The sequence below is a fragment of the Mycteria americana genome, chromosome 1 (assembly GCF_035582795.1).
Source record: "Mycteria americana isolate JAX WOST 10 ecotype Jacksonville Zoo and Gardens chromosome 1, USCA_MyAme_1.0, whole genome shotgun sequence".
NCBI lineage: Eukaryota > Metazoa > Chordata > Aves > Ciconiiformes > Ciconiidae > Mycteria > Mycteria americana.
The window spans coordinates 17,113,316-17,141,023 of NC_134365.1; the positions used below are offsets into that span (position 1 = coordinate 17,113,316).

Below are 27,708 nucleotides of genomic sequence, written 5' to 3' on the forward strand. Positions count from 1 at the left end.
CTTTCTACCTGCCTGGAGTGGAAGCTCAACTGTTATAAAATAGAAAAGGCTGTCCGATTTTCTATGTCATCAAAAGTCAAGAATATGAAATTAGCCCATACTTTCCTGATAAGGTAGCAGAGCATGCTCTTTCACTTTCTGTTAGGTTAAAATATCCAGTGATATGTTGGATATTATAGTCAAGAAGTTATTTGGATAGTTTTAACTGTTAATGGAGAACTAGAAGAAGTAATATTGAAGCATCACATCTTTAACTTTAGTCAGGTGATAAGCATCAGTTGATCAGTTTTTAAATGTTTTCTTTGACTCAAGCCATTCTCTAATATGTTTCTCCATCTTTACATAGAGGATGTTCTTTTCTACTGGCAGTGGGAAAATTTAATACCCCAGGCAATGTGGAAGAAGCCATAGTGGCTGCAGCTTTTTGCCCAATGTAGTTATGTTTGCCCAAATCAAATAAGTTGAAATATTCCAATTATTCATATATTTAGTAAAATATGAAAATATTTAGAAAAAGTTTCTGGTTTATCAGCCAGGAAGTTATTTCCACATTTAGACACAGGTCTTCATTTTAATCAAATTCCCAATTTTCTGCCAGAACTGTTTTATTAAAAAAGCTTTTGATCATGCTGGTTTCTTGCCTTTCTTCAGGGTAATACATCTGAGTGTGTGCTACAAGTGTTTTCTTCTGTGAGAACTGAAGGTATATAAATGAAGAGAACTGGATTTGTCTATGAGAAGCTACTACGCTGCACTTATGTAGTCCCACGTATATATTGTCTTGTAAGTCCTTCTGCATTACAAACTTCCCTCAGACTGAGGGAAGGCTGAGGATGAGAAACGGTGGCAGCTCGGCCCTTGGTGCAGAAGTTGCTGCAGTGGAGAGCTCTCCTCCTGCTAGCCTTGGGATGTGAATTTGTGTATGGAAACGGGCTTTTCTGTGAAGTTCCAGATTCCAGTGGATTTTTTGCACAGATGATGTTGAGAAAGGCACTGATAGTCTTCACAGCAGTATCAACTGCAAACTTGTTTCACTAGCCAGCTGTGACCAGTCCTTTTCTTTTCACTTCTCTTGTTATTTAAGCTCCAATTATTTCAAGTTTCCATTGGTATTTCCGTATAAATGGTAAATATTATCTCATTAACAAAAATATTTCATTCTTATTTTTCCTGTCCCCTCTCCACCACATCTGAAAATAAGCCTGCATTTAACAGAACAAAAGATCATGGCCTGTAGTCAATCCAAGTTTTGCACCTGGTTGAAACTTCATGGGGAGTGTTGTTAGAATCAGTACCAAGAGGCTTGCAAACATCTCAACTGTTGGGGGATTGGAGAATGGGGGGGGGGGGGGGGAGAGTTTGGGGACTGTCAGTTTTTATTTGCCTGAAATGCTGGCTTGCAACAAAAGAGCATCCGGCATCTTCTGAGCAATCAATTCGGAGCACGACTCAGTGTGGAAAAATGCTACCTACTGAATTTCTAGCATAGTTTCCTGAATTGCCCTGACTTTTAACTAACTTTTTAGAGGCCTTCTTTTAAAGCATCATCTGAAGCCAACAAAGAGCAGTGAGGTGGTCAAGTCTTCACAGGGCAGCTGAATACAGTGTCTCTGCATAGGAACAGAAGGATGGAAGAATTCCTCTCTAAATTTTGATGCTGTTGCTGCTAATGTGGATGTTTTTGCAGCCTTGCAAACAGGATGAACAGACATGAAGGAAAGAATTAAAATTGGGGATTGACATTCAGGGATATAAAAATGTGTAGCTGAACCAGAAGGACTGAAGAAGGTGGATAATATTGTTCCTTTCTGTTTTGCAAATTTTAAAACAGATAGTACTAAATAAGGGAGGTGGGTTATTTTCCCTTACTGCACAGTTAGGATTTACCAGCTCAGAGCTTTCAGTCACTGCTTGAACAGTCTACCTTCTGTTTTGAAACAGAGCAACTTCTGTTCATTAGAAACAGGCAACAATAAACATGAAGAAATTTTCTGCAGTTTGCTTTGGAACTTGGTGGATCGGGTGTTATGGATACAACGCGCTTTTTTTTTTTTTTTTTTTTTTTTACAAGGAGTAGCAGGAAAGTCATACAGTGGTTTTTGTTACAAGAATGTTGCACTGAAAATTAACAGAGTGAAGGCACTATTCAGAGCAGTTATTGAAACACTGTTTTTAGCTGTCTTGTCCCATTGTGAAGTGTCTGGTTGTTATTTTAGTAGTGTTAGCTAAGCAGTCGTTTCAGTAATGATTAATGACAACTTGTAACTTTCTTTTAACTGACCTGATCCTCCTTTTCTTCATAAGTGTAAAGCAACCAACTACCCTAGACTTGAGAATATATAACTGGGAAGATAAATTCTCTGTACGGAGGTGAAAGAAATGAAAACAATTTTCAGAGCTACAGTAGTCTTGGCATGAACATGTAGTGATTTCTGGAGTAAAGGTCTAGGGGCAGGGAGAGTAAGTGTATGTGTGTGGGTAGGTGGATGTGTGGGTGTTTGTGAAAAGGAAAGGGAAATCTGCGTAAAGGAGGCAATAATTAAGAGTTCTCCTTTGCTTGCAGACATAGGAAACTGTTTTAACTTCATTTAAAAATAATAGAGTACCTCTTTTTAAAAATTAGGCTATTTCAAAGAAGTAGTGGACTTCTAGAATAGACATACATTTAACTGTTAAAGGAAGAAACTGGATGAAGCCTAGTGTTGGCACGACTGACATTTTTTTTTAGTCATCTGGATAATCTTGCATTATATCAATTTTTCTTTCGTATTAAAAAAAATTATTTTCCTGCAGTGAATAAACATTGTTTTATTTGCTTATTTCTGAATACACTTGTGGCAGTTATTCTTGATTTCCCTAAAGATGCTGGTAACTTGGAATGTGAGGAAGTTCCTGAATGTATGTACTTATTTCATGCAATTAAGTGAAATATTTTAATAATAAGGTTTTTTTAAAAGTTATTTCTTTGACTTTACAGGTAAAAAAGATTTTTTTTTTTGGGGGGGGGGCGCAGAAATAGTGTCATTGCTCTGCAAGTAGGAGTGTTCAGCTTTTGAACCTTCTGGTTCAAAACCTACTGTCAATTCTGTGTCTTTAATTGAAAATACTGTGTGGGCATTATTAGTTCATTCATCAGTGTACTGTCTCACAAAACTGTGTTTTTAGTGAAGTTTGACTCTGGTAATTATGCAGTAGTTACAAGTGTGCTTTATAAAGGGTTGACACCATCCACATTTGTGTTGTGAGTGGTGTACTTCTACGGGCTTGGTGTGTTTGGATGTGTTAGGCTGATTGGGCCCTGGCTTACAAGAGGTACCAGAATTACCCCCAAATCCCTGAACTCTAAATGTGGCTGAGGTTAGGTTTCTACTTGTAACAGTACTGTTTTATCTCAGCTTAAGTCTTGCACTCTAAAATTTCTGCAAACAAAGTGTCTCTAAAATACTGGCAGCACTTGTTATCATGACTCATTACTAGGCTGCTGGGCTGTGCAGTCTTCAACAAGCTTTCCTTAAACTCTCTTTGGATTAAGTTTTTTCATCTTAAGTTACATATAATGATATTTGTTTAGCAGATTTGATCTCTGTTAAGCGTTCAGTCATATAGCAGAAAGATGCTACAGAAAATGTATTCCTTTTCCTGATACTGCCCTAATTACATAATTAATACCAGGCTCTGGTGAGCTTTACTGGTGGTGTGACTCAGCCACTCCTCACAGCTATGCGCTCCAGAGCAGGAATGATGAGAGCTGCTAACTTATGTGTTAAAGCTAGATTTTGGTGGAAAAAAACCCCCATAATTTCAAAAGACAAATAGGGTGCCATGCTCGTTCTTTTGTATATAGAATTGCTTTCTTCAGGAATCCTTCCCCACAGAAAGATACACTTGATTGCCTAATTGGCCTCTTTCCATGAGTGCAGTAGCTGTACACGCTGGTCTGGGGACACACCAAAAGACCTTGCTTTCCTCTTTCCTTTTGAATTTGTGACCTCTACATTCTTTAAGCAGTGAGACCGTCAGGTGCTATTACCATAAACTTTTCATAATAGTAATCTTTACGAGTCTTCAGTATTGTCAGTGCTAGTGATTGATGTGAAACAACACCAATGAAATGAAAATGGTGTTTCATACTTCTATGTATGAGCTTATCAGTCATAAAAGTTAAAATATATTTTTTCAATAGAAACCTTAAACTTACAAGAAGCAAATGCACTCATGTGAGTGAGACAGATTTAACATGCAGTTTAAGACAGTCCTTCTGTCCTTGATTTGGTTTTTGGATATTGGGCTTGGTACATAAATATATCCAGAGCACAGCCATCAAATTGCAGGCTTCTAGCTGGTTGAACCCTCTGGGGAAACTACAGTTTTGGTGACATGGAGCAGTCATCCAAACCCAGAGCCACAGATGGCTCAGGTTCTTTGTGGTAAATTTTTGGGTTGCATATTTCCCTTGTTCCTGCATTTCCTATGTTGGCTCTGAAGGCATTTCTTTGATTTCTGACAGGCCTTTTGGAGATGTTAGGTTTCCCAGACCACCTGGGGAAGGGACCTGCCCTTCATGCCTGAACCAGGTATTTGGGATGTCTCTGCTGTTCTACTGACTGTGGGGTGATGTCCAGAAGTGCAGTGTGAGCAGACTGACAAGCTGAAAGTATACCTAGCGTTTTCTAAAAGTGTAGAAGCTACTGCTCAAAATAAAAACTGAAATGAGCTAGCACCTTCTGGAGTTCCTTTTTGCTCCTTTTTTAAAAGGTGAAAAAGATTCCCAGGGATTATATTTTCAGGATTAATCCTTACAGGAGGAGTAGCCTGTGAGTGACTTGAATATTTCAGGGTATGTCTACATATTTGGTACAATGTGGTGTCCAGACCTCGAGCTAATGCTGACCACACTAGTAGTACAGCTGAGCACTGTGTTCCACTGTGCTGTAACAGCAGAGATGCTTACTTAAGCTTCTTACTCTCTAAAATTACTTGTTCATGCTCCCTAATGAGGAGAGGCAGCCTCTCCAGGCTAGTTAGCTACATGAAGATCAGGTGTCTGTAGTCCCTTTCAGCACTGGAGTATGTTTGACCCATGATTGCTGGGACGAAGGTCTCTATTCTGCGACGTTATTGCATGATACAGAAGTGCCTGCATTCCTGTGTGGTATGAAATTAATTTTGAACTTTAGTTTTAGGAAGGCCTAACTCCTTGTTTCATTTATTGATAATAGACCAGAAATACTTCAGGTCTTAATTAATAAGTTAAACTTTGCTGTGTTTGCTTAGATCTCATTTTTCTTTAAGATATTGGGTTGTTATTTCTCTTCTAGCTTTCTGAGAGTGGTGAGACATATAACACTAAACGTTCACAAAAAACCAAGGCAAGTAGCGTAGTAGAACAATTTTTAAAAAATCTGTTTGCCTTAGAAATGTCATTTCCAATGTCAGTTTAGTTCTAATCAAATTGCAGTTGGATTTGGAGGCGTTCCAGTTCTGTGCTTGGCAGGCACGTGGAAGCTTATGGTAGTGCTCATTTTCTATCACAGCTGACCTTGTCTTGAACTAGAAATAATCAAGGCCTGTACAAATCCTGCAACACAGTCTCCCTTCCCTCTCTCAAAAGTCAAATTGTTCTCGAAAGCTGTGGATTTCTTCGCTCACTAGAGAGTAAATTAGTCCAGGAGAGATCCCAAGAAGGAGGTTTGGATGAAAGCATTCCTTCATGTTATAAGGAAAGATGTTGGGGGTCTACTAGATCTACTGGAGGGGTTTTTAGCCCTTCCCTGGGAGGTGGGGATGGGGAAGAAGGGAGCATGCAGGGCAGTAGGAGGTCTGTGTGAGGGCAGGCTTGGGCCTTTCCCCTCCCTGTGTGTTCTTTTCTTGGCAAAAGCACAGGACTGTGCCTGTCAGTGTGAGGATGCCATCTGCATTGCACAGCCTGCTAGGCTGTTACAGAATTGCACAAGAATTAATCTGAAATCATACTGCTAAACTGTTTTCTGGCTAGCCGTAGCGGCTGCCTAGAGATGCAGCTATTGTACGGTGTGTCAGGACCCAAGCGAAAGCAGCAGCCTGCGAAACCGCCTCAGCCTGGCACTGCGAATGTAATCCCCAGCATCAACAGTTAATGGGTAGGTGAGCTGATCAGACGCAAGCTGCTGAAAAGGGTAATGGTTTTATGAAATTAAATTTGTATTTAAAAATAAAAAAAAGGTAGCTGAAGAGGTAGAGGTTGTGTGTAGAGGGGGAGAACTGGACAAATCTAGTTACAGCAGTGGTATGTTTCCTCAACTTAATTTAATTCCCATTTTCCATTTGCTGTCTTCTCATTATGTGCAAACTGGAAGTGACAGTCTGCAGCACTGAAACAAAGTATTCTGTGTGTGTATTTTTGAATAGGATTTTTTTTTGTTTGCAGTAAAATGTTAGCTATTGAAAAAGTAATATCTCAGAGCCCATTTGGTAATTTAGTGGCTGATTTTGCTGGATGTTTTAAGCTGAGGGCTTAATGGTCACGTTTAATGGCTATTCATGGGTTTAAGGGATGCCGATACCTTTCTATCAGTATCTTAATAGGACTTTGGAGTAAAATCTGGACCACGTTGATCCCGCTCTAGCTTCTGCCACAGTCCTTAATACATTTTTATGCCCAAGAGCTATCTGGGAAGTTTTATTCCCTGGTATTGCCAAACTTGCATCAAGATACCTACTTGGTGTGCCTGAAAGTTTCCTGGTGTCTAAAGGCAAGCATTGGTACACATGCAAAAAACATCTGCCTCACTTGTGCTTGCAGAAGGAGCTGGTGTAAGTTTAGGCTGAGTAACATCTGGACTGTGCCTGGTTTTTGTGGGCTCTGGGCATACACAACACCTGCTGGCAGCGCTGAGCTCAGTCTAGACCATGGCAGCCATGGCAACTTTAGAGAAACATTGATGGGAGCGGTGCCCAAATCTTATGTAAGAACGATTGAGTTACAGTCGCAGCAAGCTAGCGCTCGTTGCCCTGGCTGGGTGACTGGCATGTGCCCGTGCCTCTCGCAGGCGAAGCAGGTTCCCAGGGTGGAAGCTGACCCATGGTAGGGGGAAAGACTTGGCAATGTGCTGGGTGGCCAATTGCCATGGCTTGGCTGCTGAGCAGCGTCTCCTGTAATCAGTGTAACTTGCACATCTGCAATTCCATGTCCTTTTTACATCTTGCTACCAGTATGTATAATACTAGTGACTGATATCATTAATACAAAGTTGTACCATTAACTGATACCACTAAATACTGATGATTAAGGCATCCAGAAACTGAGTTAGTCTTTCTGCAGAAGTGGCACTGTTACAAAGGTACCTTGAATGTCTTACACCTTGTTTGCTTCTGTTTATAAAGATGGCTTTTATTCCATTATTCATTCAATTGTTAAAGTACTTTCTGAAGGCTTGGGTTTTTTCTGCCATTGTAGGCACCTGAAACAAATCGATTCCACCCTGAAGGCCGTCAAGGGCTACTGATAGTACAGTATATTTATGGCTTGCTCAGAGACACTGCCTAGCTGGCACTTAAAAAGAAAAGCAGAAGACAAATGACCTGGACTTTACCTGTAGTTTACCATAACGGTGTAGGGGGTTATTTTGATGCTAAGCTTGGGAAAGAGTGCCATGTGGTATTATTTGTAGGTGTTGGGTTTAAATTTAATTTGTATTTTGTGTCATTCTGAAGTGGAGTTAAAAAAAAAAATAAATCATTGTGATATTTGTTCAAAAGGAGTTGGGCTGGAAGGTAAGGTCTTGACTTGTAGTGCTTTTACACTTTTATGAACTATGGGTATGTGCATGTGTTTCTGGAGGAAAAAAGCGGGGTAAAAGCATACTAAAACAGTTCTCGGACTTTTCATACTTGTTTCACTGGCCACCAAAAACCTCTTTGGAAATTTGAGAAGGACATTACAGAACTACCATTCTGTACTAAAGGTACTGAATGGTAACTCACCAAATATGAGCATTTTTTTTTTTACCCGCCAGTGTTATTTAGCACCATAGACGGTGTTGCCACAGGCAGCAGAGGTGCAGGGGCCATTGTGCCGAGATGTGCTGGCAACAGAACAAAAGCTCTTAATGGGTAATGGTGGCTGGCATGAGCTGGAAGGTTTGTTCCTGCATCCTTATTGCTGTGTTAACAAGAGGTAGACCTGGCATTTGTCATATGCCAGCCTTTTTCATATCCTTAAACCTCGTTGAGAGGTAAAGAATTAATATACCAATCAGCTAGTTCAGATGAATGCATTCAGATGCTATAGTTGTGGTCTCATTTGGAGGTGCTGATAATCATAGAAGCAAGCAAGCTTCCAATGTGTGCTAGCAAAAATACTGAAAGTTTATGCAAGCAGAAGTATTAGTTGTCTTTGGGATGAAATCTGTTTAGCTTTCTTTGCTCCCTCCTTGTTGTGAAGGAGTATGTTCAATGGGAATGGTTTGATGAGCGTAAATGTAATGTAATAGAAAGGAGAGGGGATCATGACGCTGAAGTAAGGGCAGGAAGCTGTTCTCTTTTTTCTGGTTTTGGAGAGCTTTTGTTTGTTTCCCGGTTTATATTGCCTGCTACACTTCACTAAATGTTTTATTAGGTGCTCTTGGATTTAATATTTCATATACCCACATGTGAAACTTATGTGAAACTTAATAGACTTAGTGTAGTAAGAGAGGAGTATTGGAGAGTCTTGGGTTTACAGGTTAACTTGTTTCCTGCTCAGCACTGCACGTGGTTTGAGTGATGTTTGAATTTATGCTTTTCTGAGCAAGGTGAAAACAGTCCTTTCCCCACAACAGAGTTTTTAATGAAAAAGAACTTTATATGGGACTTCATTGTCATCTTTTCTTCTTTCCAACACACAGCTTCTGGCTAGTTATTGCTATCTGGAAGATTAATCTGTGATTCCCTCCCCCCCCCCCCCCCCCTTTTCTTTCTGAAGAATAATTTGATGCTTTGCCCTTTATAGGTCACCCTTAGAAGTTCTTGTTTGCTTATTGCTATTCTGTACAGGTGCTGAGAAGGTATCTGGTAAATGTTGTGATAATACCTTTTGTTAGAGTAGTATTTGCAATACTTCACGTGGAGATGCAAAATAAAAAATTCACTGGTCTCATTTTGTTTAGTACATGAAATAAGATTAAGGGATGGCTTGATCATAGGTGTGTGGAGATTCCTGGGGAAAAATCGGATAATGGGGAGGTTCTTAAATGAACAGGCACAGAGATAAAATTGTTCAGTAGCTGAAAGGGGATGTGTGTGTGTATATATATCTATCTATATCTTTATATATCCATATATGTATGAATAATATATATTTAAATCACTGGGACAATTTTCCAACCCTAGAAATAAACTAAGGTAGGATGCTTTTCAAAGGGATATTATGACATTACCTAGTTTAAACAGGAATCGATTCTGGAAAGTCTGATGTCTTGCATAACACAGGGTATTGACCAGATGGTTGCTGCACTCCCTGAACTGTATTATCTGAGTCTGTTCTAGCCGACAATATTTTTAGCAGAGACATTGTGCACCTATTCTACTGAGAGATTAGTTCCAGTACAATACAGTGCATTACTGTGCCACCACTGGCTATTTTAGCCCTCCCTAATTAGACAGCTTGTCCCAGTGTGCTGAGGCAGAATAGATTTAGGGGATTAAGTTTCATGTGTGTGGCCCGGAGGCTCTGCAAAGTACATGTAAACAAGAGTTGGGTGTGTTCATGCTTTGGAGAGGAGAGGGAAGGATGCAAGGCAAGATGTTGTTTGGGAAGTTGCCACATCTAAGAAGAGGTGATTGGAAATAGGTAGAAAACACCTGATTGTATACAATTAAGAGAGTAGCCTGACAAACAGGTGAGATGGGGCCATGTAGAAGACAAAAATGGGTGAAGTCAAACTGGTCCTAGAGAAAAATCCCAGTGGCAGACTGCCAGGCTGGAAACTGGGAAAGAAGAGATGACCAAAATGAACTCTTTCACATTTTAAAGCATGGGCGCTGCCTGCTTTGCTGACAGAAGTGACCACGTTAAGACATGAGAGTGGGAAAGGTTTGGCTGTAAGCAGAAGGAAAAATCACTTTCCCAATTATGTGTGGGGTGGGGAGGAGGAAATGTTCCTCTAGCCAGTGCTGGAGCAGAATCTGACTTGCATGAGGACTACTACTTGCCTGACCACACATTCAGTGCGACTAGTAAGACTTTGAGAGCCATGAGGTTCAGGTAATCCACTCACACTGTTCATAAGTGGCCACAAATCAGGTTGAAGGTGAGACATTTGTTGCTTACTCATTAAGGTCATTACATTAGCTTGGTGCTAAACTTATCAAAAGAGCTATATAGATTTCAGACCATGAAATATCCCTTGAGCAGACCTCAGGTTGGGTGATGAAGATCTCTTGTCTGCGCATCCTTCTAGGGGAAGTCGTCTTTCAAACCTGACGCAGCCATGATCTCCCTCTGGTTGCTATCTCCCAACTCCGTGGCAGAGTGGGACATTGTGTAAGAGCAATTACAAAATGAGAAGGGAGTCTGTCTTTGGGTGAAGTTTTCCTGATGTGGCGAGTTTTGCTTTGTTTTTCCTTTGTGCTACATATGTGCTGGTGAAACGCTCCTTTTTCTCTTAGCACTGCCTTTAGATTTAGTGGTAAGTTAGAGAGGAAGGACACCATCATTGCTGCTGGGTCTCTGGATGTTGTGTTACAACCCAGGGGAAGCGACTGAGCTGGTAACAAGCTGCTAGTAGATTTCCATCAGCTCATCTGGTCTCTGGAATGGTATCTTGCTGTCGTCTGATTCTGGTCACACGTGATGCACTTGCAGCTTGCTGTTGTGCTGGGTTTTATAGTAGCAGAGTGCTCAGAGGTGCTGCCTGGCTGCAAGGCAGGGAGCTAGGTGGGAGGATTCTCATGGGAAGTCTCTGCAGGCCGACATCGAAACTGCTTGCTTGACAGTCCTGTCATCGCTATAATAATTATCATGCAAATCATTGATATTTTAGGCATGCTGTTCCTCATTGAGGTCACTCTGAGCCTTTACTTAGTAGTAGAAAGGAGAAAATTATTCGGCACCTGTCATAATTGCATCAATTCCTCAGCGCAGAAAATTAATTTTGAAATTTTTAAAAAAAGTTAGAATGAAAATATATGAAGAAAAACTTTTGTAAGTTGTCAGCCTTCATTCTACAAGTTAGTGCTAAAAGCCTTTCAGAACTGGGAGAAGTTGGGTTTTTGGGATGCACAAGAGGTTACTTAATTTTGAAAATGTGTTTTCCACCTTGATTTTTAGAAAAGGTCTTTCTAGGCTTTCTTGTACTAGAAAACAATGCAAGAAGTACCTCTGGAGCTTTAGAAGCCGTCAGAGTTCATGCTTGTAAGAACAGTTGATTGCCTTTGTGCTGTCTGCACTGGATTAGTGAAAGAATGAGTGCTTAGTCTTAAAAAGAAGCTTGCCCTCTGACTGACTTCACTGCATTAAAATAAGGCAGTAGAATAACCTACTGAGTTGACATTTTCTAAATATTAAGTGTTATAGACAGCATGCCACAATGTTTAATTTGCTCAGCTTCCCCGTTGTGTAGAGTGCTTTTTAGGAAAGGCATATGATTCATTTATTTTTGAGGACTTTCTCTCTCTACCTAGAAATAAAAGCTATTTTATTACAAAATGTTCATTAATTTAGAAGAAAGTAACTTTATTATGAGCTTCTGTACATATTTGTCAGGTATTGTGTTTAGTGGACACAGGTGCTAGTGGATCAAGTTGGTTGTTAGTGAAGGAGCTACGTAAATCCTGAATTATTTTTAGTATTCTTATTTCATTTAAAGGAAGAAAACTTATGATAATGATTATGTTGTTAGAAAAATCTGTGACCTATATTACACACTCTGTGTCCTTAACTGCAAATACTATTTGTAGAATATTTATGCCTATTTTATACATCATATAATCTTTCCTTTAATGACATTTTTCAAAGATTTGCTTAATTTCCACTCCACACTAGAGGGTGTGCTGACAAGAGAGGTACCGCCTGATCGTTAATGAACTTTCTGTAAAGGAATTAGCATGCAGAAAACCTTGCAAATAAATTATGGTTATTCTCTAGTGTCACACAGTGGGATATAATGAAACCTTTAGAATAAAAATTCTGAAAAGTACTCCTGACAGTGATGCACGTCCCTGGATGAAAAATTTGTAATCAGCGATAAAAAGAAGGTACATCATGCTCTGTGTGATTTGTACAGGGTATTTCTAACTTGAACTAAAATATGTGTACTGTTATAATTTGAATTAGTCTGCAGCAGTCCACTCAAGAGTTGTTGGAGACTAGCGCTCTCTGCATCAGCAAGCACTGGCATGGTCACAGTAGATCAGTAGGTAGCTTTGGGCCCTTATGTTTCCATTAGATTTTGGAACAAGTTTCGTGTGTTTGGAGTAGAGCATTTTGGCTTAGTTTCCTCTGAAAGGGGTATAATTTGTGCACACTGAAACTGCTCTGTGATCCAAACCGACATGTGGTAAGTGAAGATGTTGGGGGAATTTGCTGCAAGACAGCGCAGCTACTCCAAACCAAACACTAATGTAGACATGTCCCGTAAAGCACGGAATATGAAATGAATATGTGCCTTTAAAGTATACTCTGTGTGTACAGATCTTCAACTTTGACATTGTGTAACTGAAAGTAGCCAAACCGAGGTAAATATAGGTACTTGGAATTTGATATAAATGGAGAATCTATATAAAATATTCCATGGTTTTGTTTGTATGTAGCTGTACTGCTGACATTTTATCACCCTTACATATAGCCTTATTTGTCCCCTGTCTTTTAAGCTGCACACATTTTTTTTTCTTTTAATTTGGTGCTGCTTTGATAACTTGAAAACGCTTTTTAAAAAACAAAAAGGTAATTTTGTAAAGAAATTATTAGTTAATTACAACTAGAATAATAGTTATGTTGGCTAGAGTTTTTATTCCTGATAGTTAACCATTAAAACAATTGAATCACAAACTTCCACAATCTTCTCTAGTCACGGAGCAAGTACACTAATTCAATTTTGACAAGACCGCAAGAGTATTAAGAATGGAGAGGAATTAATATAATGATAGAATATAAGAATCTGAGATGGCTGTATTCTACAAAGTAGTTTGTCAGAAACTGAACAAACTGAAATAAAAGCTGGAATTTGTCTCAGTGGGGAAATAATGAGGAATGAGACACTCTTACCTTTAGAACTTGTTAGATACTGTTCTTTCCTCTGAAGGTATGCTGCTTCACTGAAACCAAACATTTCGCAGAAGTGTTCTGGCTGTGACAAAGCCCCTTTCCTGTCAAAGGAAAAGAAGAAATGTGAGCCTTCTTGCGCTTGTAGCAAGGAGGCTTTCATTTAAGATGATATGTAGGCTTTGGGGGTCCTTGCTGCCAAATTACTACTCAAACTATCCTGCATTTTTTTCATATTTCTGTTGCTATAAAAAAAAAAATAATCCGTTTTTACAATGAAAGCAAGAAGAAGTCTGATAAAACTGGAAAGCTTGGTTTCAAAGTCTGAAACGGATCATGCAAGTTACTCTTTAGTAATGCATAGTATGCATACAGAAACATTCAGAGTTCTAGGCAGGTCGTCAACTTGAAGTTGTTAGGTGAACCTTCAGGGAAGATAACATCACTTGCGTGAACAGTTGTATGAGTGGGGTTCTGATACAGTCAGTACTGTGGCTCAGACAGCTGGAAGCTTCCTGGCTTGATGAAAAATTCTCATTTTTCAGTCAGTAAGGAATTATTTTCAGATGTCTTATTTACATTGTTTGTATGCTCCTCTTTCTGATGGTGAGAATTTCTAATAGCTCTTTTTGTCTCTTCCAATACAGAATTAGACCACAGCTAGCCAAAGAGAAGATTGAAGGATGCCATATTTGTACATCTGTCACACCTGGTGAACCTCAGGTGTTCTTGGGAAAAGATAAGGCCTTCACTTTTGATTATGTCTTTAACATTGACTCGCAGCAAGAAGAGATCTATATACAATGTATAGAAAAACTTATTGAAGGTTGCTTTGAAGGCTATAATGCCACTGTCTTTGCTTATGGCCAAGTAAGTTTTACAATTTTATTTTAAAGTATTTATTTTGGAATAAACAGTTTCTTGTAACTGAGCTTTCTCTTAAATTTCAGAGTGCACGAACCTGTTTTTTAGCGTCCTGGTTTTATTTTAAATAAGATATTCTGTAGGAGACTGCTTAGGAGTTTGTATAGATTCTGTGCAGAATGTCAATTGGAACACAGAAGACATATATAGGCAGTAGGTCTGAATAAAAAGTAATGCTGAAAATAGCATGAGTCCATATAATTCCTGAATTCGCCCCAATGTAGCAATACGAATTAGTGACTTAATCAAGTGATATATAGAGATAGGTTGTACTGAGATTCTTTTCTGAGCAATTATCCATCCCTCTGCATTTTCAGATGCTTTTGGGAAGAGGAGCTTTTTTAAAACAGATCCTAAGGAACTTCAGGCCACATTGTTTGTGGACAAAATATAGAGATCAGATTCCAAAGTCTGAGAGCTTTTCATAGAGAACACACCCTCTCAGTACAGTGGGCACACATTTTACTTCTCAAAGCTGAAATATCATTGAGCACAGTGTGGAGAATGCGTTATTGTCTTCTGAATATTCCTTTAGGAATTGATTGCATAAAATTTGGTCTTGGATGCTGAATTTCACTACTGTTAAATGTCATAGCTCAAGTTAGCTAGGTGAAGTCTAGTCCTAGTGAAACAAAGCAGTTCACAGATCCGGTTTAGTAGATTATGTTCAGCTGCATGATACTATCTTTGTCTTAGACTTGACCCACTAATTAAGTGAAAATGCAAGACTACCTTGTATTCTATAGGACTCCACATTTAATTAAGCTATTTTCCTAGTGAAGGTACAGCTTGTATTTTTCAGTGCTGTCTATAAATTGAGAACAATGGTAATATTCTCCCTGAGATACTCAGACATCATAATTAAGAGAGTCATTTGATCTGCTTCAGTAAAGAATTGCAAATGCTGCTTCTACCTCCAAAATATGTGCTTTAATTAGCAGTCTCAGTTGAGAACATTAACTATTCTTTTGACCTCAGAGATGATAGCTCAAGGCTGATGTAAGCAGCTTAGAGGAAGCTTGTAGGGGAAAAGTTATGAAAGATTGAACTGGTCCCTGCCTTCTTGTATGTGATCTGTGAATAAACAGTAGAGTTTGTCTAACTTCTACTGTTTATCCATTTTTCAAAATGACCTGTTGTTGTGCACGTTAGTATTGTAAAGATGACAGGCTGACTTAGTAGTCACTATCTAGCACTAGTGTTCACAAACTGCATTTCTCTGTGATGATTCAGTACTATTAACATGTTCTAGTGACTATTCCTTTTTCAATTTAGACAGGTGCTGGTAAAACATACACCATGGGCACTGGATTTGATGTCAACATAACAGAAGAGGAACAGGGCATTATATCACGTGCTGTTAAGCATCTTTTCAGATGTATTGAAGAAAAAAAACAAGCTGCTATTAAACAAGGACTTCCACCTCCAGATTTTAAAGTGAATGCACAGTTCTTAGAGGTGAATATGATCTGTGTTTGTGTGTGTAACTTCATGGTTTTTTTGGAAAGCTAATTCAACATTTTTTCTGGTTGCTAGTTTTACATTCTTTTCCCATGAGATGTTTTGAATTAATTTTCAAGATTTCAAAAGGAAATTTTATGGAGTTTGCTTCAGCTTTTCAATTTATGAAAAAGAACCTTTTTATCTTATTGCAATTATTTTACTAGTTTCCTTTGCAGCGTTATTTTGAAATGTAGGAATAGTTATATTAGTCATCATTTCACAGAATCACAGAATCGTATAGGTTGGAAAAGACCTTTAAGATCATGGAGTCCAACCGTAAATTTATCCCTTTCTGCAGCACACATTTGTTTGTGGGGCCTCTTGCTCTTGCCTGTTTGTAATTCTTTACAAAACCTTAAAGCAAGAAACTATTAAAAAAAAATCAATTGTACTTTGTGCCTTTGAGTAGTGACCATGCTTTGCCTGCTTCTGTCACTTTGCCATAGATTTCTTTAGCTTTCAAAATCTTTTCAGGAGACATGTTATATTCCTTTCACCAAAGAAGAAACCTAGCATAAAAATACTTCTTTCTGTGATCCCCAGTGGTTTAGGATTGGGCTTCTGTGTCACTGTTCCCTTTTTCATTAGGCCCAGAGAAAACCTGGGTCAGTGCTGTGGAAAAACTTTTCCCTTTTGTGTTTTCTTGTCGACACAGCTACTGGTAAGAGAGGCCATAACATCTGTGATCTTTCCAACCTGCAACAGCTGTTCGTTTGTCTTGCAGCTTTTATGGTGTGCCTCCTGCCCATGGAACTATTTTTTAAATTGATTGATTTGGGTGTAACATATTTACATTCACTACCAAGCTGCAAAATCTGATACTTTTAAGCACACAGAGAGGAAGAATCAATTTAAGGAAGAGCAGGTGTAAACGTGTATTACTTCGTTCAGTATTTGCAACTTTACTTACTTCAGGGGTGGAAAAACCCCACTTTTATATTAGCCAAGAGAAAAGCTATTGGTTTTATTACTGCTGAAGTAAACTAGGCCCTTTAGTCATATGTTCCTATAATTGTTTTAAAGAATAACAAGCTGGCATTAGTTTTGCACTAATCAGGTTTGTCACTGCTAACCTTAAGCAGAGCTTTTGTGGCTCTGGCTAATGTTTACCTAGAGAGAGTCTAGGCTTGAGCATGGGCCATGGGGAATGCTTTACTCTTCTGTTCTCTCTGTTTGAACATCGGGGAGCTGCAGCTTCATTTCTGCTTAGGCAGCTGCAACGGTAGTAGTGTAAGGACTAGTAACCAGTGTAGTTTCTGAATTCCTTGTGTTTTTTGTCATAACATTACAAATGTGACTATAAGAGTCCCAAAATACAGAGCAGTAATTGAATGTTACAGTGATAATGGTATGCGGAATTGCAGCCATTACAACATATTTCAGATGAAATGTACATTCTAAACCCTGTTGTCTTTATCTAATTTCAAGAAAAGTTAAATGATGTATATAATAGTTTCTCCCTTAACAAAATATCACTTTTTTTTTTTTTGTAAATTTTTTTATTGTACTGAGGCTAAATTGGAGCTTTCCCAGAAAGAGCTTTTTCTGATTAGTTATGTATTATACACTACTCTTGTATCAGAAAGTATCCTCTTCCTCCCATCCTATCTACCATTAGGGCTGGATTACATAAACAATAATTTTAGTTATTGAACAAGTTGAAGCAACATTTTGTTTTGGAATAACTTCGAAGTCTGACAGCTGGATAACTATTGGGAACAGTGACTTCTGTTTGCTCCTTCCTTGCTTTTCTTTAGTTTGCTGCAGTTTGCCTCTCTTAACTCCTTCCTTGCCTACTAACTTTTCCAAAAGATAGGCATATGCAGTCCCATGCAATTGTAGGTACGTTATTAGGATCCTCTCTAAATTGAGGCATCAGTTTGTTTGCACTTAGCAAGGTAAAACATTAGTAAGAAGGATCCTACTTAGAATATTTATGCCTAATAATTAGATACAATTCCTTTTTAATATGTAAAGAATTAAAAGCATCGCATTCACAAATACTGAGCCTTTTCTTCTCAGGGATGGATTTTTACTCGTGAGGGGAGAAAGGCTCTTGCTTTCAGTGTATGAGAAAATACATTGGGTGAATACAGATCTATTACAGTGGTTCTTCAGCTTTTACCTGGGGACTTCGATCAGGGATTTAATCAGTCCGGCCTAAGATCTGTTGAAGGGAATTGGTATAACCAAATTGAAGACACTGGAACTGTTCCAGTGTACATTAGCAGAGACCTAAGCCATGAGATTCCCAGTGGGATGCTGCTTTTTCTGGGGTTTTTTGATATTTGCCCTGATATCTTCAATTGGATCTAAACACCTTTCCTGAAACCCAGAACATTCCTATGAAATGATAATCCATCTCCTCTAACACCAATAACTGCACAGTAATTTCTGATGTCTTTGCTGGTTCTGATACAATTTACTGACCTAAAAGTCTGATGTGCTTAATGATACTGAGTTAAAAGACCACTAAATGTACATGTACTTACCTTCAGGAGATCCAGTGAAACAGGCAGTAAACATTAAGCAGCCTGAAACATATAGTAAATAGTTGCTGTTGCTCATCTGATTGTTCCTGAAAGTTGTAACTAAATCTGGGGCACCAAAGTGTAGGTATTGTACGAAGGAAAGTACAAAAGCCCTGCTCAAGAAACCATGACATACTGGTTTTGGCCTGCTGGTTGTTGTCTTTAATAAGCAGCTTGCACAAAACCTATTATATGTTAAACTGTTCCTGCCCTGGAAGGAATTTATCTAAATGCGAGAGAGACATAGAATTATTAAGGTGTGAGAGAGGAGATGAGAAAAGGTGTGATGGCAGGGAGAGCAAGTGGAGTGAGTTTGAAGTGTTTGGAGAAGGGTGCAGCCAACTGAATCAACAAAACAAAAGCCAAGCCCAAGGTCAAACCTGAAGACAGCAGGTGCCTGCCACAGAAACCATGGTTGTTCTGCTGGCACCGAGTGCCTCTGCTTCCCTGGTCCCACCAAAGAATTTTCTGCCAGATCTGATGATGTGGAGGAACTTACTGCTTCTTCGGGTGGTGTAGTAGTGAGGTGGGCAGATGACTTAATTTGCAGCTGCTCTGTCTATCATCCTATTGTCCTTGTAAGTTTGGATTCTTCACAGCATCCTTTTTTGAAAGCCTTGGCATTTGGATTTTCAGAGCCTTCTGTATGTGCCATGCACAGATTTGTTAGTCTTTGGAAGAATTCCTAAAGTAATATACATTTTTTGTCCCCCTTTTTTTTTTTCCTCAGCTTTACAATGAAGAAATTCTTGATCTGTTTGATACCACACGTGATATTGATGCAAAGAATAAAAAATCAAATATTAAAATACATGAAGATTCAGCCGGAGGAATTTATACAGTGGGCGTTACAACCCGAACTGTGAATGGAGAATCGGAGGTGATAATTGAAAATAAATCACTCTGTAGCATACCAAGTGCTTTCTAAAAATGTTTTCTGTCTGTTTTGATAAGCAGTTAAAAATAGAGGTTATGCTTGCTAACATCTGCATCTCAGACAATTTAGGTGTCAAGTTTAGCTGAAATTTTTATTTTCTTTAGTTTCTGTAGACTTAAGTCTGATAAATGTCTGCTATTAAGTGCATACCACTTTCACTTAATGCTAGAAACAGACTTTTGCTAATAGTATAGTTCTGCTTGGAGAGAAAATTTTGGTATGTGTGTAAATCTAATCTCCCAAATCTTATGTATGTTATTTTTCCTGTGACAGGAAAGCTTTGCACAATGATTGATGTGATGTAAATTGCTGTTCATAAGCGTCTGTGCATTGCAAATCTGAATACAAATGTTATTGTACTGTACATTTTGGGAAAAAAAGTACAAAAATTGTCCATTTTTGCCACAGATGAATGGAAGGAAGATTGCTAAGTTACTACAAGGAGACACTAAAAAGAGGGGTACAAAGATTTAAGTGTTTTCTTTCAGAAACCACAAAAAACCCGCCTTTTAGTTTGCTTATTTAAGAATCTTTATGCTTTTGGCATATAGGAACTGAAATCATAGCGAAGAGAAAAAGCTTATTTATATCCGAAACAATAAGTGTTATAGGAACACTTTTTATATGAAATGCAAGCAACGCAATGTACTACTTGTCTGTTTTCTAGATGATGCAGTGCTTGAAGCTGGGGGCTTTGTCTCGAACCACTGCCAGCACTCAGATGAATGTTCAGAGCTCACGGTCACATGCTATCTTTACTATACACTTATGTCAAACCAGAGTCTGTCCTGCATTTAACACTGTACGTATCTTTGCTGTTATTAAACTCCACTTTAGCAACCATTTTTCAAAATGTGAATATTGTTTTGACAGCCACTGCTATTTGAATTGCACTTAGTAAAGATGCTACAGTCATCATCATGCTCGATGACTTTCCTAAGCATTATAATAATTTGATTTAATCTGTCCATATGTAACCATCCTCTAGCCAGAGGCAACAATAAACTGCAGCCTCTTACATGAACCTGCCCATTCTCCTCTAGCATTTTCCTGAGTATTTCGTTGCAACATACACAAGTAAGAAAGTTAAAATGTAATTCGTCTTTAATTGGGAAAGCGTTTTTAAGTGTCTTAGTAGCTAGTGGGTTTGAACTTGCAGTCAGCTAACTGAAAATGCTTGGCTATTCCAGATTAAGTGTTGATATCCAACAAGGAGCAAGTAGAAAAGCATTCAATTCTGAAATTTAGCATATTTATTTTAAATAGATGTATATTTGGGGTTCAGATGTGTTGTTAAGTCTATGCACTTAACCTGAAATTTAAACTATGAATGTACATGGAGCTGTTCTGTAGAAGATTTTTCATGTGAATGTTTAGTTGTTAGTTGCTGTTGGGTATCTTGTAAAGAGGAGACTTCTGAATAAATCCATACTACTGAAAACTACAGTAGCTTCAGGGGGACTTAATTTGATTATTCTAAAGGTATCAACATTTTAAAATATTTTGGTGAACTCCTAAATATCTGGCTAGCATTTTACACACAGATATCACATTTTTAAGCATGTGGAACAGTAAACTGGATTTGTAGTGCTTTTTTGGGGGGGAGTTGCTGCTTTTTTTTTTTTTTTTTTAACACTACAAATAATCATTTGCAGGGAAAATGAGGGTTGCTCCCTGGTCCTTTGTGGTATGTACATCTGCTTTATACACCTGCTAAAAACACTTCTTCCTGCTTTCCATGCTGAAACTGTGGACCTGGTGGTATGGGCAGCTGTCTGTCTTCTCACTCGGGAAGGGGCTGGCAGCACACTCAGAGCCCAGACAGGGCGCCTCGGTCACTGTGTAGTGACACTGTATGCTCGGAGGTTTTGTTGAAAACCGTCCGTGTAGCTGGAGAGTGGCAGTCATCTGGGAGCAGGCTGGCAGCACAGCAATCCACCTGCGCTGCTGCACTTGCAGCCTTCCCCACCAGCTGAGTCACCTGCAGGACTCTTGCCTGATCCTGCCTGGTTTTTAACAGAAGCTTGTGGCTTCTATTAAAAGGTGGCTGCCTTCTGCCTTGTGTCAAAATGTGTTCTGTTCCTTCTTTTTTGGGAGACAGGAGCAAGATATCTGACTGTCTGGAGCAGGATATTGCTAGATCCTGAATCTGAAGACAGCACCCTCTTCTTTCCCTGTAGTATTTAGGAGAGTAGAGATTAGACCTGACATTGGCCTCTGAACGCTTTTGGAATATAAATTAATACGAGCCCTTATTGGGTGGCCAGGAGAGATGCAGCTCAAGTTTCTACAGATGGCAGCAACAACAGACAACAGTTTTGGGAGACCTTTCTTACTTGGGCAACGCAGTTCCCCGGATGACGGTGTCAGCTCTGTGCCTGTGTCTCTGTGCATGGTCCCAGTGCCCGAGGTGGGCAGGCAGCCAGGGCTGCAGTGCACAGACATGCTGCTCCTTGCTGCGTTCGCACCGTCCTTGCTTCTCAGAAGTTTCTGGACATATGTTTGATTTACTAAATAAGCGAGAGAGAAAGGATGCGTTAATCATTGCTTTGAGGACTGGGAAAGAGAGTGATCCACCAGCAGTGTAAATGTCAAAATAGCTGAAAAGGTGTGATAGTCCAGTCTTGTGGAAGTGGGCACAATTCCTGTTCTCTTCTGAAACTGCTACAAAAGGAGATCACTTAAGAAGCATGAAGTGTCTAACTACTGTGAGAACAGTTTTGTCTGCAGTCACATGCATTACCCCTTGCAGTAGCGGAGGGAGCTGTGGGCTGGCTGACTAAGGACATAAAGATCATTGCTACAGCATACCTGGGTTTTTTTTAAAGAAAAAACAGAACAATCCATGCTTACCGTGATAGAATATTCCTAATAAAGCCTGGAGATTGGGCTGTGTGCTGTGTGAATACAAGTCCAGTATACATGTGATATATTCCTATTACATGCTGCCGTGGCAAGTAGGTAGGAATTGTCCTGCAATGGGTATCTTAGCAGGAAGGTCAGGAACGGAGTGATTTAAAGATTTTTCTCATTCAGTGTTGCTTTCATGACAACAGTCCAACTACACTTAGAGTAAAATAAATCTCCACAATATATGCTACAGCTACACTAATTGACAGAAAAAAGCTTGGGATTATCTAATGAAAAAGGATAATTTTACTGCTGTGCTTTAGGATGTAAAGTGGAAAGAGGCTGAGGCTATGGTACCTGCCCATAGCGCGTTGTGTTCCTGGGCAGACTCCCTGCACTGATGGAAGCGTGCGTCAGGTGCCAGTCATTACAACTTGGGGGCAAAAAAAGAAAGGAACCTCCTCTTCTTTCTCCCTTGTTCCCTCTGCTGTCCTTATTTCGTGGTCAGGTCAGAAGTGCTGGTGGAATACTGGCTGCTGGGAAAACTGACTTAAAAAAAAATATTCCTAAAATAAAGTTGAAGAATCATGCCACAGGGAAGACAATGATGGGGATTTGAGAGGTATAAAATCAAAATATCTTTTGGTTATTTGGCAGGCTTATGAACTGGTAATTTAGGAGGGTAATATTATTGTTACTTTTATAAAAATCAATTTCCTTTGACAATTGATTTAAGATTTGCCTTCCATGAGAGGTTTTGTTGCCCAACTTGCTGATGAGTTTTATATTTTTTAATATACGTATTTTCCTCTGCCCTGAAACAATTGTAGCCCATACTTAGAAGTAATCGGTATATTGGTATTCATGTGCATCTAGAGCTGGGTCTTCAAGAATGATATGTTAGTGGATATGACTAAAATGGAGACAGTTGTCAAGATACTGACCTTCGTATAAAAGAATGAGTAAATAAGGATGGACATGACAAATGGGTAGTCTTGTAAATAATTGTTGATTGAACTTTGCAGTAGACAAATGTTAATGTGAAAGATCTTACCAAGCTTTATGGATTCTTCTGTATTTCAGGATAATGCCACCGATAACAGGATAATATCTGAATCTTCTGAGATGAATGAATTTGAAACTCTTACTGCCAAGTTCCATTTTGTTGATCTAGCGGGATCTGAAAGGTTAAAGCGAACAGGAGCTACAGGAGAAAGGGCAAAAGAAGGCATTTCCATCAATTGTGGACTAGTAAGACTATACAATTTGTTTCCATAGGATGTTGGTACCATCTTCTCTTCATTTTTGGATCACTTGTTTTTAGTAATCCCTGAAGCAGAAATGCATCTTGTGCAGAACAAGGACTGTAGCATGAGATGTAACAATATATATTGATTCTTACTGGGTTCTGGCTTGCTAATATTTTCTCAGTTGTACTAGACCCTAACTACCAAATTATAGTACTTATAACTAACTATATTTCACAACAGTTACTCTAACTTTTAAAAGATACTGTAGAGATATTCCTTTCACTTTTTTTATTTTTATTTTTTATTCTGTCAAGACACAAACAACTGAAGAACACTACAAGCAGTTTGCAAGGAGTACAGGCATGTGAAGTGTGGACAATAAATAAGCTTAATTGATCAATAAATGCTGGTTCTTTGTTACAATTATGAAACATAATATCAAACAACCCTAGGCAAAACACTTCTAAGTAGAAATACAATTTTTAACTTATAGCGTCACTTCTTTTTTTTTTTTTTTTTTTTGTCTACTGGCTCTCTGTGCAGTTTTTTTAATTAACTGTATTAAATGTTTTATTTAATTATGACGACACTGAAAAGTAGAGCTGGTGATTATCAGTGGAGATTATAGTTTCATGCCTTTGTTTTGAGCTACTTGGCTGTGTGGAGGCTCTGTGCAGTTCTCTTTTAAAGATTCAAAAACACATGTTTATTTTATATGTGAAAACATGCCTTTTTTCTGGTCTAGTGTGTCGTACCAGAGAGATATTCTGCAACTAGATATTCTGCAACACTGAACTTTCTTAGTGATTCTCTTGCCATCACGACAGTGATTATATTCTGTACTTATTCTGGTTGTATTATATGGAAGAGAAAGAGAATTCAGTTCAATTTCATCATTGATGTAAGCACAGAGCCAACAGAAATTTGGGGATTTAGATGACATAGATGTATCCTTAAATAGGATACAGAATGCACTAAGGCGAAAATCAATGTGATAAAAGTAATATTTTATATGATCACAAAACTTTCATTTACAGTGAATTCCAGCCCTCGGCCTTGGGAAACAGATTGAAAGTGATTTAAACACTTCAAAGCAGTCACAGAATGTGGTGTATATGCAGTTCTTCCAACTGCTGGATGCAGTAAGACCATTTTCAAAACTAAGAACCAGCTGTACAGGGTGCCATCTAGAGGAATGTTCTTTAATTTGGCATATGAATAATCTGATTGATGTATGTGCAGTTGCACAGTAAAAATAACTTTGCAGCCAAATGTTAGGTTGTTTATAAACATGAATTTAGACCCTTTCTTAGCAATGAAATAGGATAGCCATGGACTACATAATTTCAAGCCTTAAATGCTTAAATCTTTGTCAGACATTCCTTATTTCATGTCTGTAGAGGTAGTAAATTCTGGGGTTTTTTTCATATTAATGCCCCATATCTTCTTCTAAATCTAGTATAAAGCACATTGATAAAATTAATTTTAAAAAGAATATAGCTACTGCTAGAAATAGAGATCAGCTTTAATAATCATCAAAAGTAAATGTTTTTTACATGAAGTAGTTCTAACTTCAGTTTGCGACTGACATGAGGTAGTGCGACAATAGACAGTGCACAGAAATTGTGCTAAGCACTTAGCACTTGCAGATACCAGACTGCAAGTCATCTGATTCACTGTTGATAGCATGAAAGTTTATAGATGTCTACTGTAAAATGTAAAAATCTTCAGAAATTTTTTTAATTATGTTAACTTTCATGAGTATATTCAGTTTTTCACAATTTGCAGACCTCAGTTTATAGCTGTTTGTAAAATAAAACTACTCAGAAACTGAATCTAACTTGTGCATTACATGTTTTGGTGTTTTATAGCTGGCACTTGGCAATGTAATAAGTGCACTGGGAGATAAAAGTAAGAAGGCAACTCATGTACCATACAGAGATTCAAAGCTTACAAGGCTACTTCAAGACTCTCTTGGGGGAAACAGGTATGAAAACTAGAACATTTTATTAATTTCATTGTGAATGAGCATGAATGAGTACATAATCTTCAGAAAGTAAAATAAACATTAAACAATGATAAAAATAGCCACTCTTTTTGTTGGAGGGAGATGCCAAAGATAAATTACTGTCATGATAGAAAACACTGGCAATGCAGGGAAAAGATTTTAAAGAGGCTTTTTGCATCGTTCTTTTCCGTGCTATTGTAGCTTTACTAGACATGAGGCTTCGAGTTACTTAGAAGTTACCATTTCCAGGAGAAGTCCTTTCCATGAAGACATCTTTAGGTCATAGACAGCATAAATGGTAAACTTTGTTATTGTGTTATAGCCTCGTTAATTACAGCATAGTTTAAACCTGTGATGAGTTTCTCTTTCAGAGATTTTTTTTGTTACTTGTTTTGAAGTGGTGCTTAAATGTTTGCTCTGATTGCCATGTGCAGGAGCTTGGAGTCAGCTTACCACAGACACTGCCATCTTTTTGTAAAAGTTGTATATCTCAGGGTATGGTGCATACGTCCGGTTATCTGATATTAGATTAGAGCCCCATAAAACCAAACTACTGTATCGCCAGAATTGTTTGTATGAAACTGTTCTGTATACCTACTGAATATTCTGAATATCTGAATATCTACTGAATATTCTGAATATCTACTGAATATTCTGAATATCTGAATACCTACTGAACTGTTCTGTATACACAGGCAAGGAAGAGAGGCTTGAGCCTCTGGAAGCTTTGTCTAAGCAAACATTAACAAATTTATTAAAATAATACAAATCCTGTATTTGTAGCATTAACATGTACAAATGCAAAAGGGGGTGTAGTTGAATATGCTTTAGCAAGGTAGTACTCTTATTCCTCTATTTAATCCGATACGGCTGACCTCTATTTTTAGGAGGGCAGGGAGTTTTCTGGGCATTTCACAAAGGAATAGAGAGAAGTGGAAGAGAATTCTTAAATCGTTGCTCTGCTCTTCAGAGAAAGAACTTCAGCAACACCTTGCAGTGCTACAGCGCAAGGAAAAGCAAAGAGCCAGACAAAACAAGTAAAATAAAGGCTAGAATTTTCAGAAGTGCTTAAGGGAGGAAGAAACTCAAGAACTATGAAAAAATCAGCAGAAATCAAGAGCATAGCTCTTCTAAACTCTTTCTGGAAATAACTACAAATAGCGTTTCTTGATTAAATTTTATATCAAATACAGTAGATAATGAGCATTTTAATTTAGTTTGAACTTAAGAACTTAATTTTAGAAGTGCAATTAAGTTTGCACTTCTAAAATTGCACTTTTGTTGAAATATTTTGACTCGAACTTTTTCCTGTCTTATAGCTCTGCTGCTCCCCCTCCTGTTTTTTAGGAGAAATCACATAGTTTAGTGTACGATGTACAGATAGCAAATGCTGTCCCAGAGCATTTACAAGGATATTCAGATATATTCTTTCTGTCTGTTTCTGACTGATGTTAAGTTTGTGGACACCCCCTGCCACCACCACCTATTTTTTTGTGATACATGTGCTAAGACATGTCAAATTAGCAGTTTGCTGTTAAGGAAGAGTTATACATATAAACACAGTTTGAATAATTTCTTATTCATGCTTTGGCAACCAAAAAGTGTGGGAAAGCTAAATATGAATAAATATGCAGTTTTTCTTCTGGGAAATCAGATTATTAGATTTCTAATAGCCTTTCCTGTAGCCTTCCAAATTTCACCCTAGGTATTACAGTCCACATTATAATTTCTCTTTTGCAAATACTTAAAGATTTAGTGGTAGTGATTCAGGTTAGATTGCAGTGAGTCCTGAGTTAACAATGATGAAAGCATTGTATCATTGTACTATTTTCACCATAATCCTGACTTTAAATATAATGCAGTTCTGAAGCAGCATTTAAATATTAATGTTTCTTGAATTATTCAAGTAAGAATATGGAGTATTGGTGGTTTTGGAAAGGATTTTTATAATGTATAATATGAAAAATGAAAACTTTCATAACTTTGGGCGGGGAGTAGTTTAAAGAAGTGGTAAAATAAAGGGAGTAGAACAGTTTTTAAAAAAACTAGTCTATTATGCAATTCAGATAGGAAAGTGGTGTCCAAGTTATTCAGTTTTCAAGACAGACACCTGGCAGAACCGGTCATCTGAGTTTTAGAAAAGTAATCACATTCTGAACTGAAAGCACAAGTAGTCCTGATGTGAGAATTAAAAATTTGTTCTTAATCTCACATATTCTTATTCTGAGGACTAAGTTCAAACAGTTGGGGAACTGACATAAAGGTATGCAGGAGGTCTGTGGAAGGATTGCTGAAACTGAATCTTTCTTGTATCCTCAGGCTAGTTACTCTTTCCAGTTTAGTTTCCCAATGTGTATGGTGAAGGTAATTGCCTCACAAAGGGCTGCAGGGATTAATTAGTTTCCCTCAGTCTGAAATTATAGAAGGTGAAGATCAGAATCCGGTCTGCCTAATGCGGATATTGCTCCATTGCCCTGGAGACAGTG

General features: G+C 38.3%; 1 protein-coding gene across 10 annotated transcripts in view; it reads left to right on the forward strand.

The window, feature by feature from the left end:
- The window catches only part of KIF21A (kinesin family member 21A), a 92,499-nt gene that overhangs the window by 18,534 nt on the left and 46,257 nt on the right, over window positions 1-27,708 (forward strand). For all 10 annotated transcript variants that reach the window (XM_075492114.1, XM_075492065.1, XM_075492064.1 and 7 more), the window contains exons 2-7: window positions 13,867-14,089; window positions 15,419-15,601; window positions 18,908-19,057; window positions 19,782-19,916; window positions 23,048-23,215; window positions 25,086-25,201. In XM_075492114.1, coding sequence (XP_075348229.1) covers window positions 13,867-14,089; window positions 15,419-15,601; window positions 18,908-19,057; window positions 19,782-19,916; window positions 23,048-23,215; window positions 25,086-25,201 — 975 coding nt within the window. The remainder of the gene's footprint in view (window positions 1-13,866; window positions 14,090-15,418; window positions 15,602-18,907; window positions 19,058-19,781; window positions 19,917-23,047; window positions 23,216-25,085; window positions 25,202-27,708) is intronic.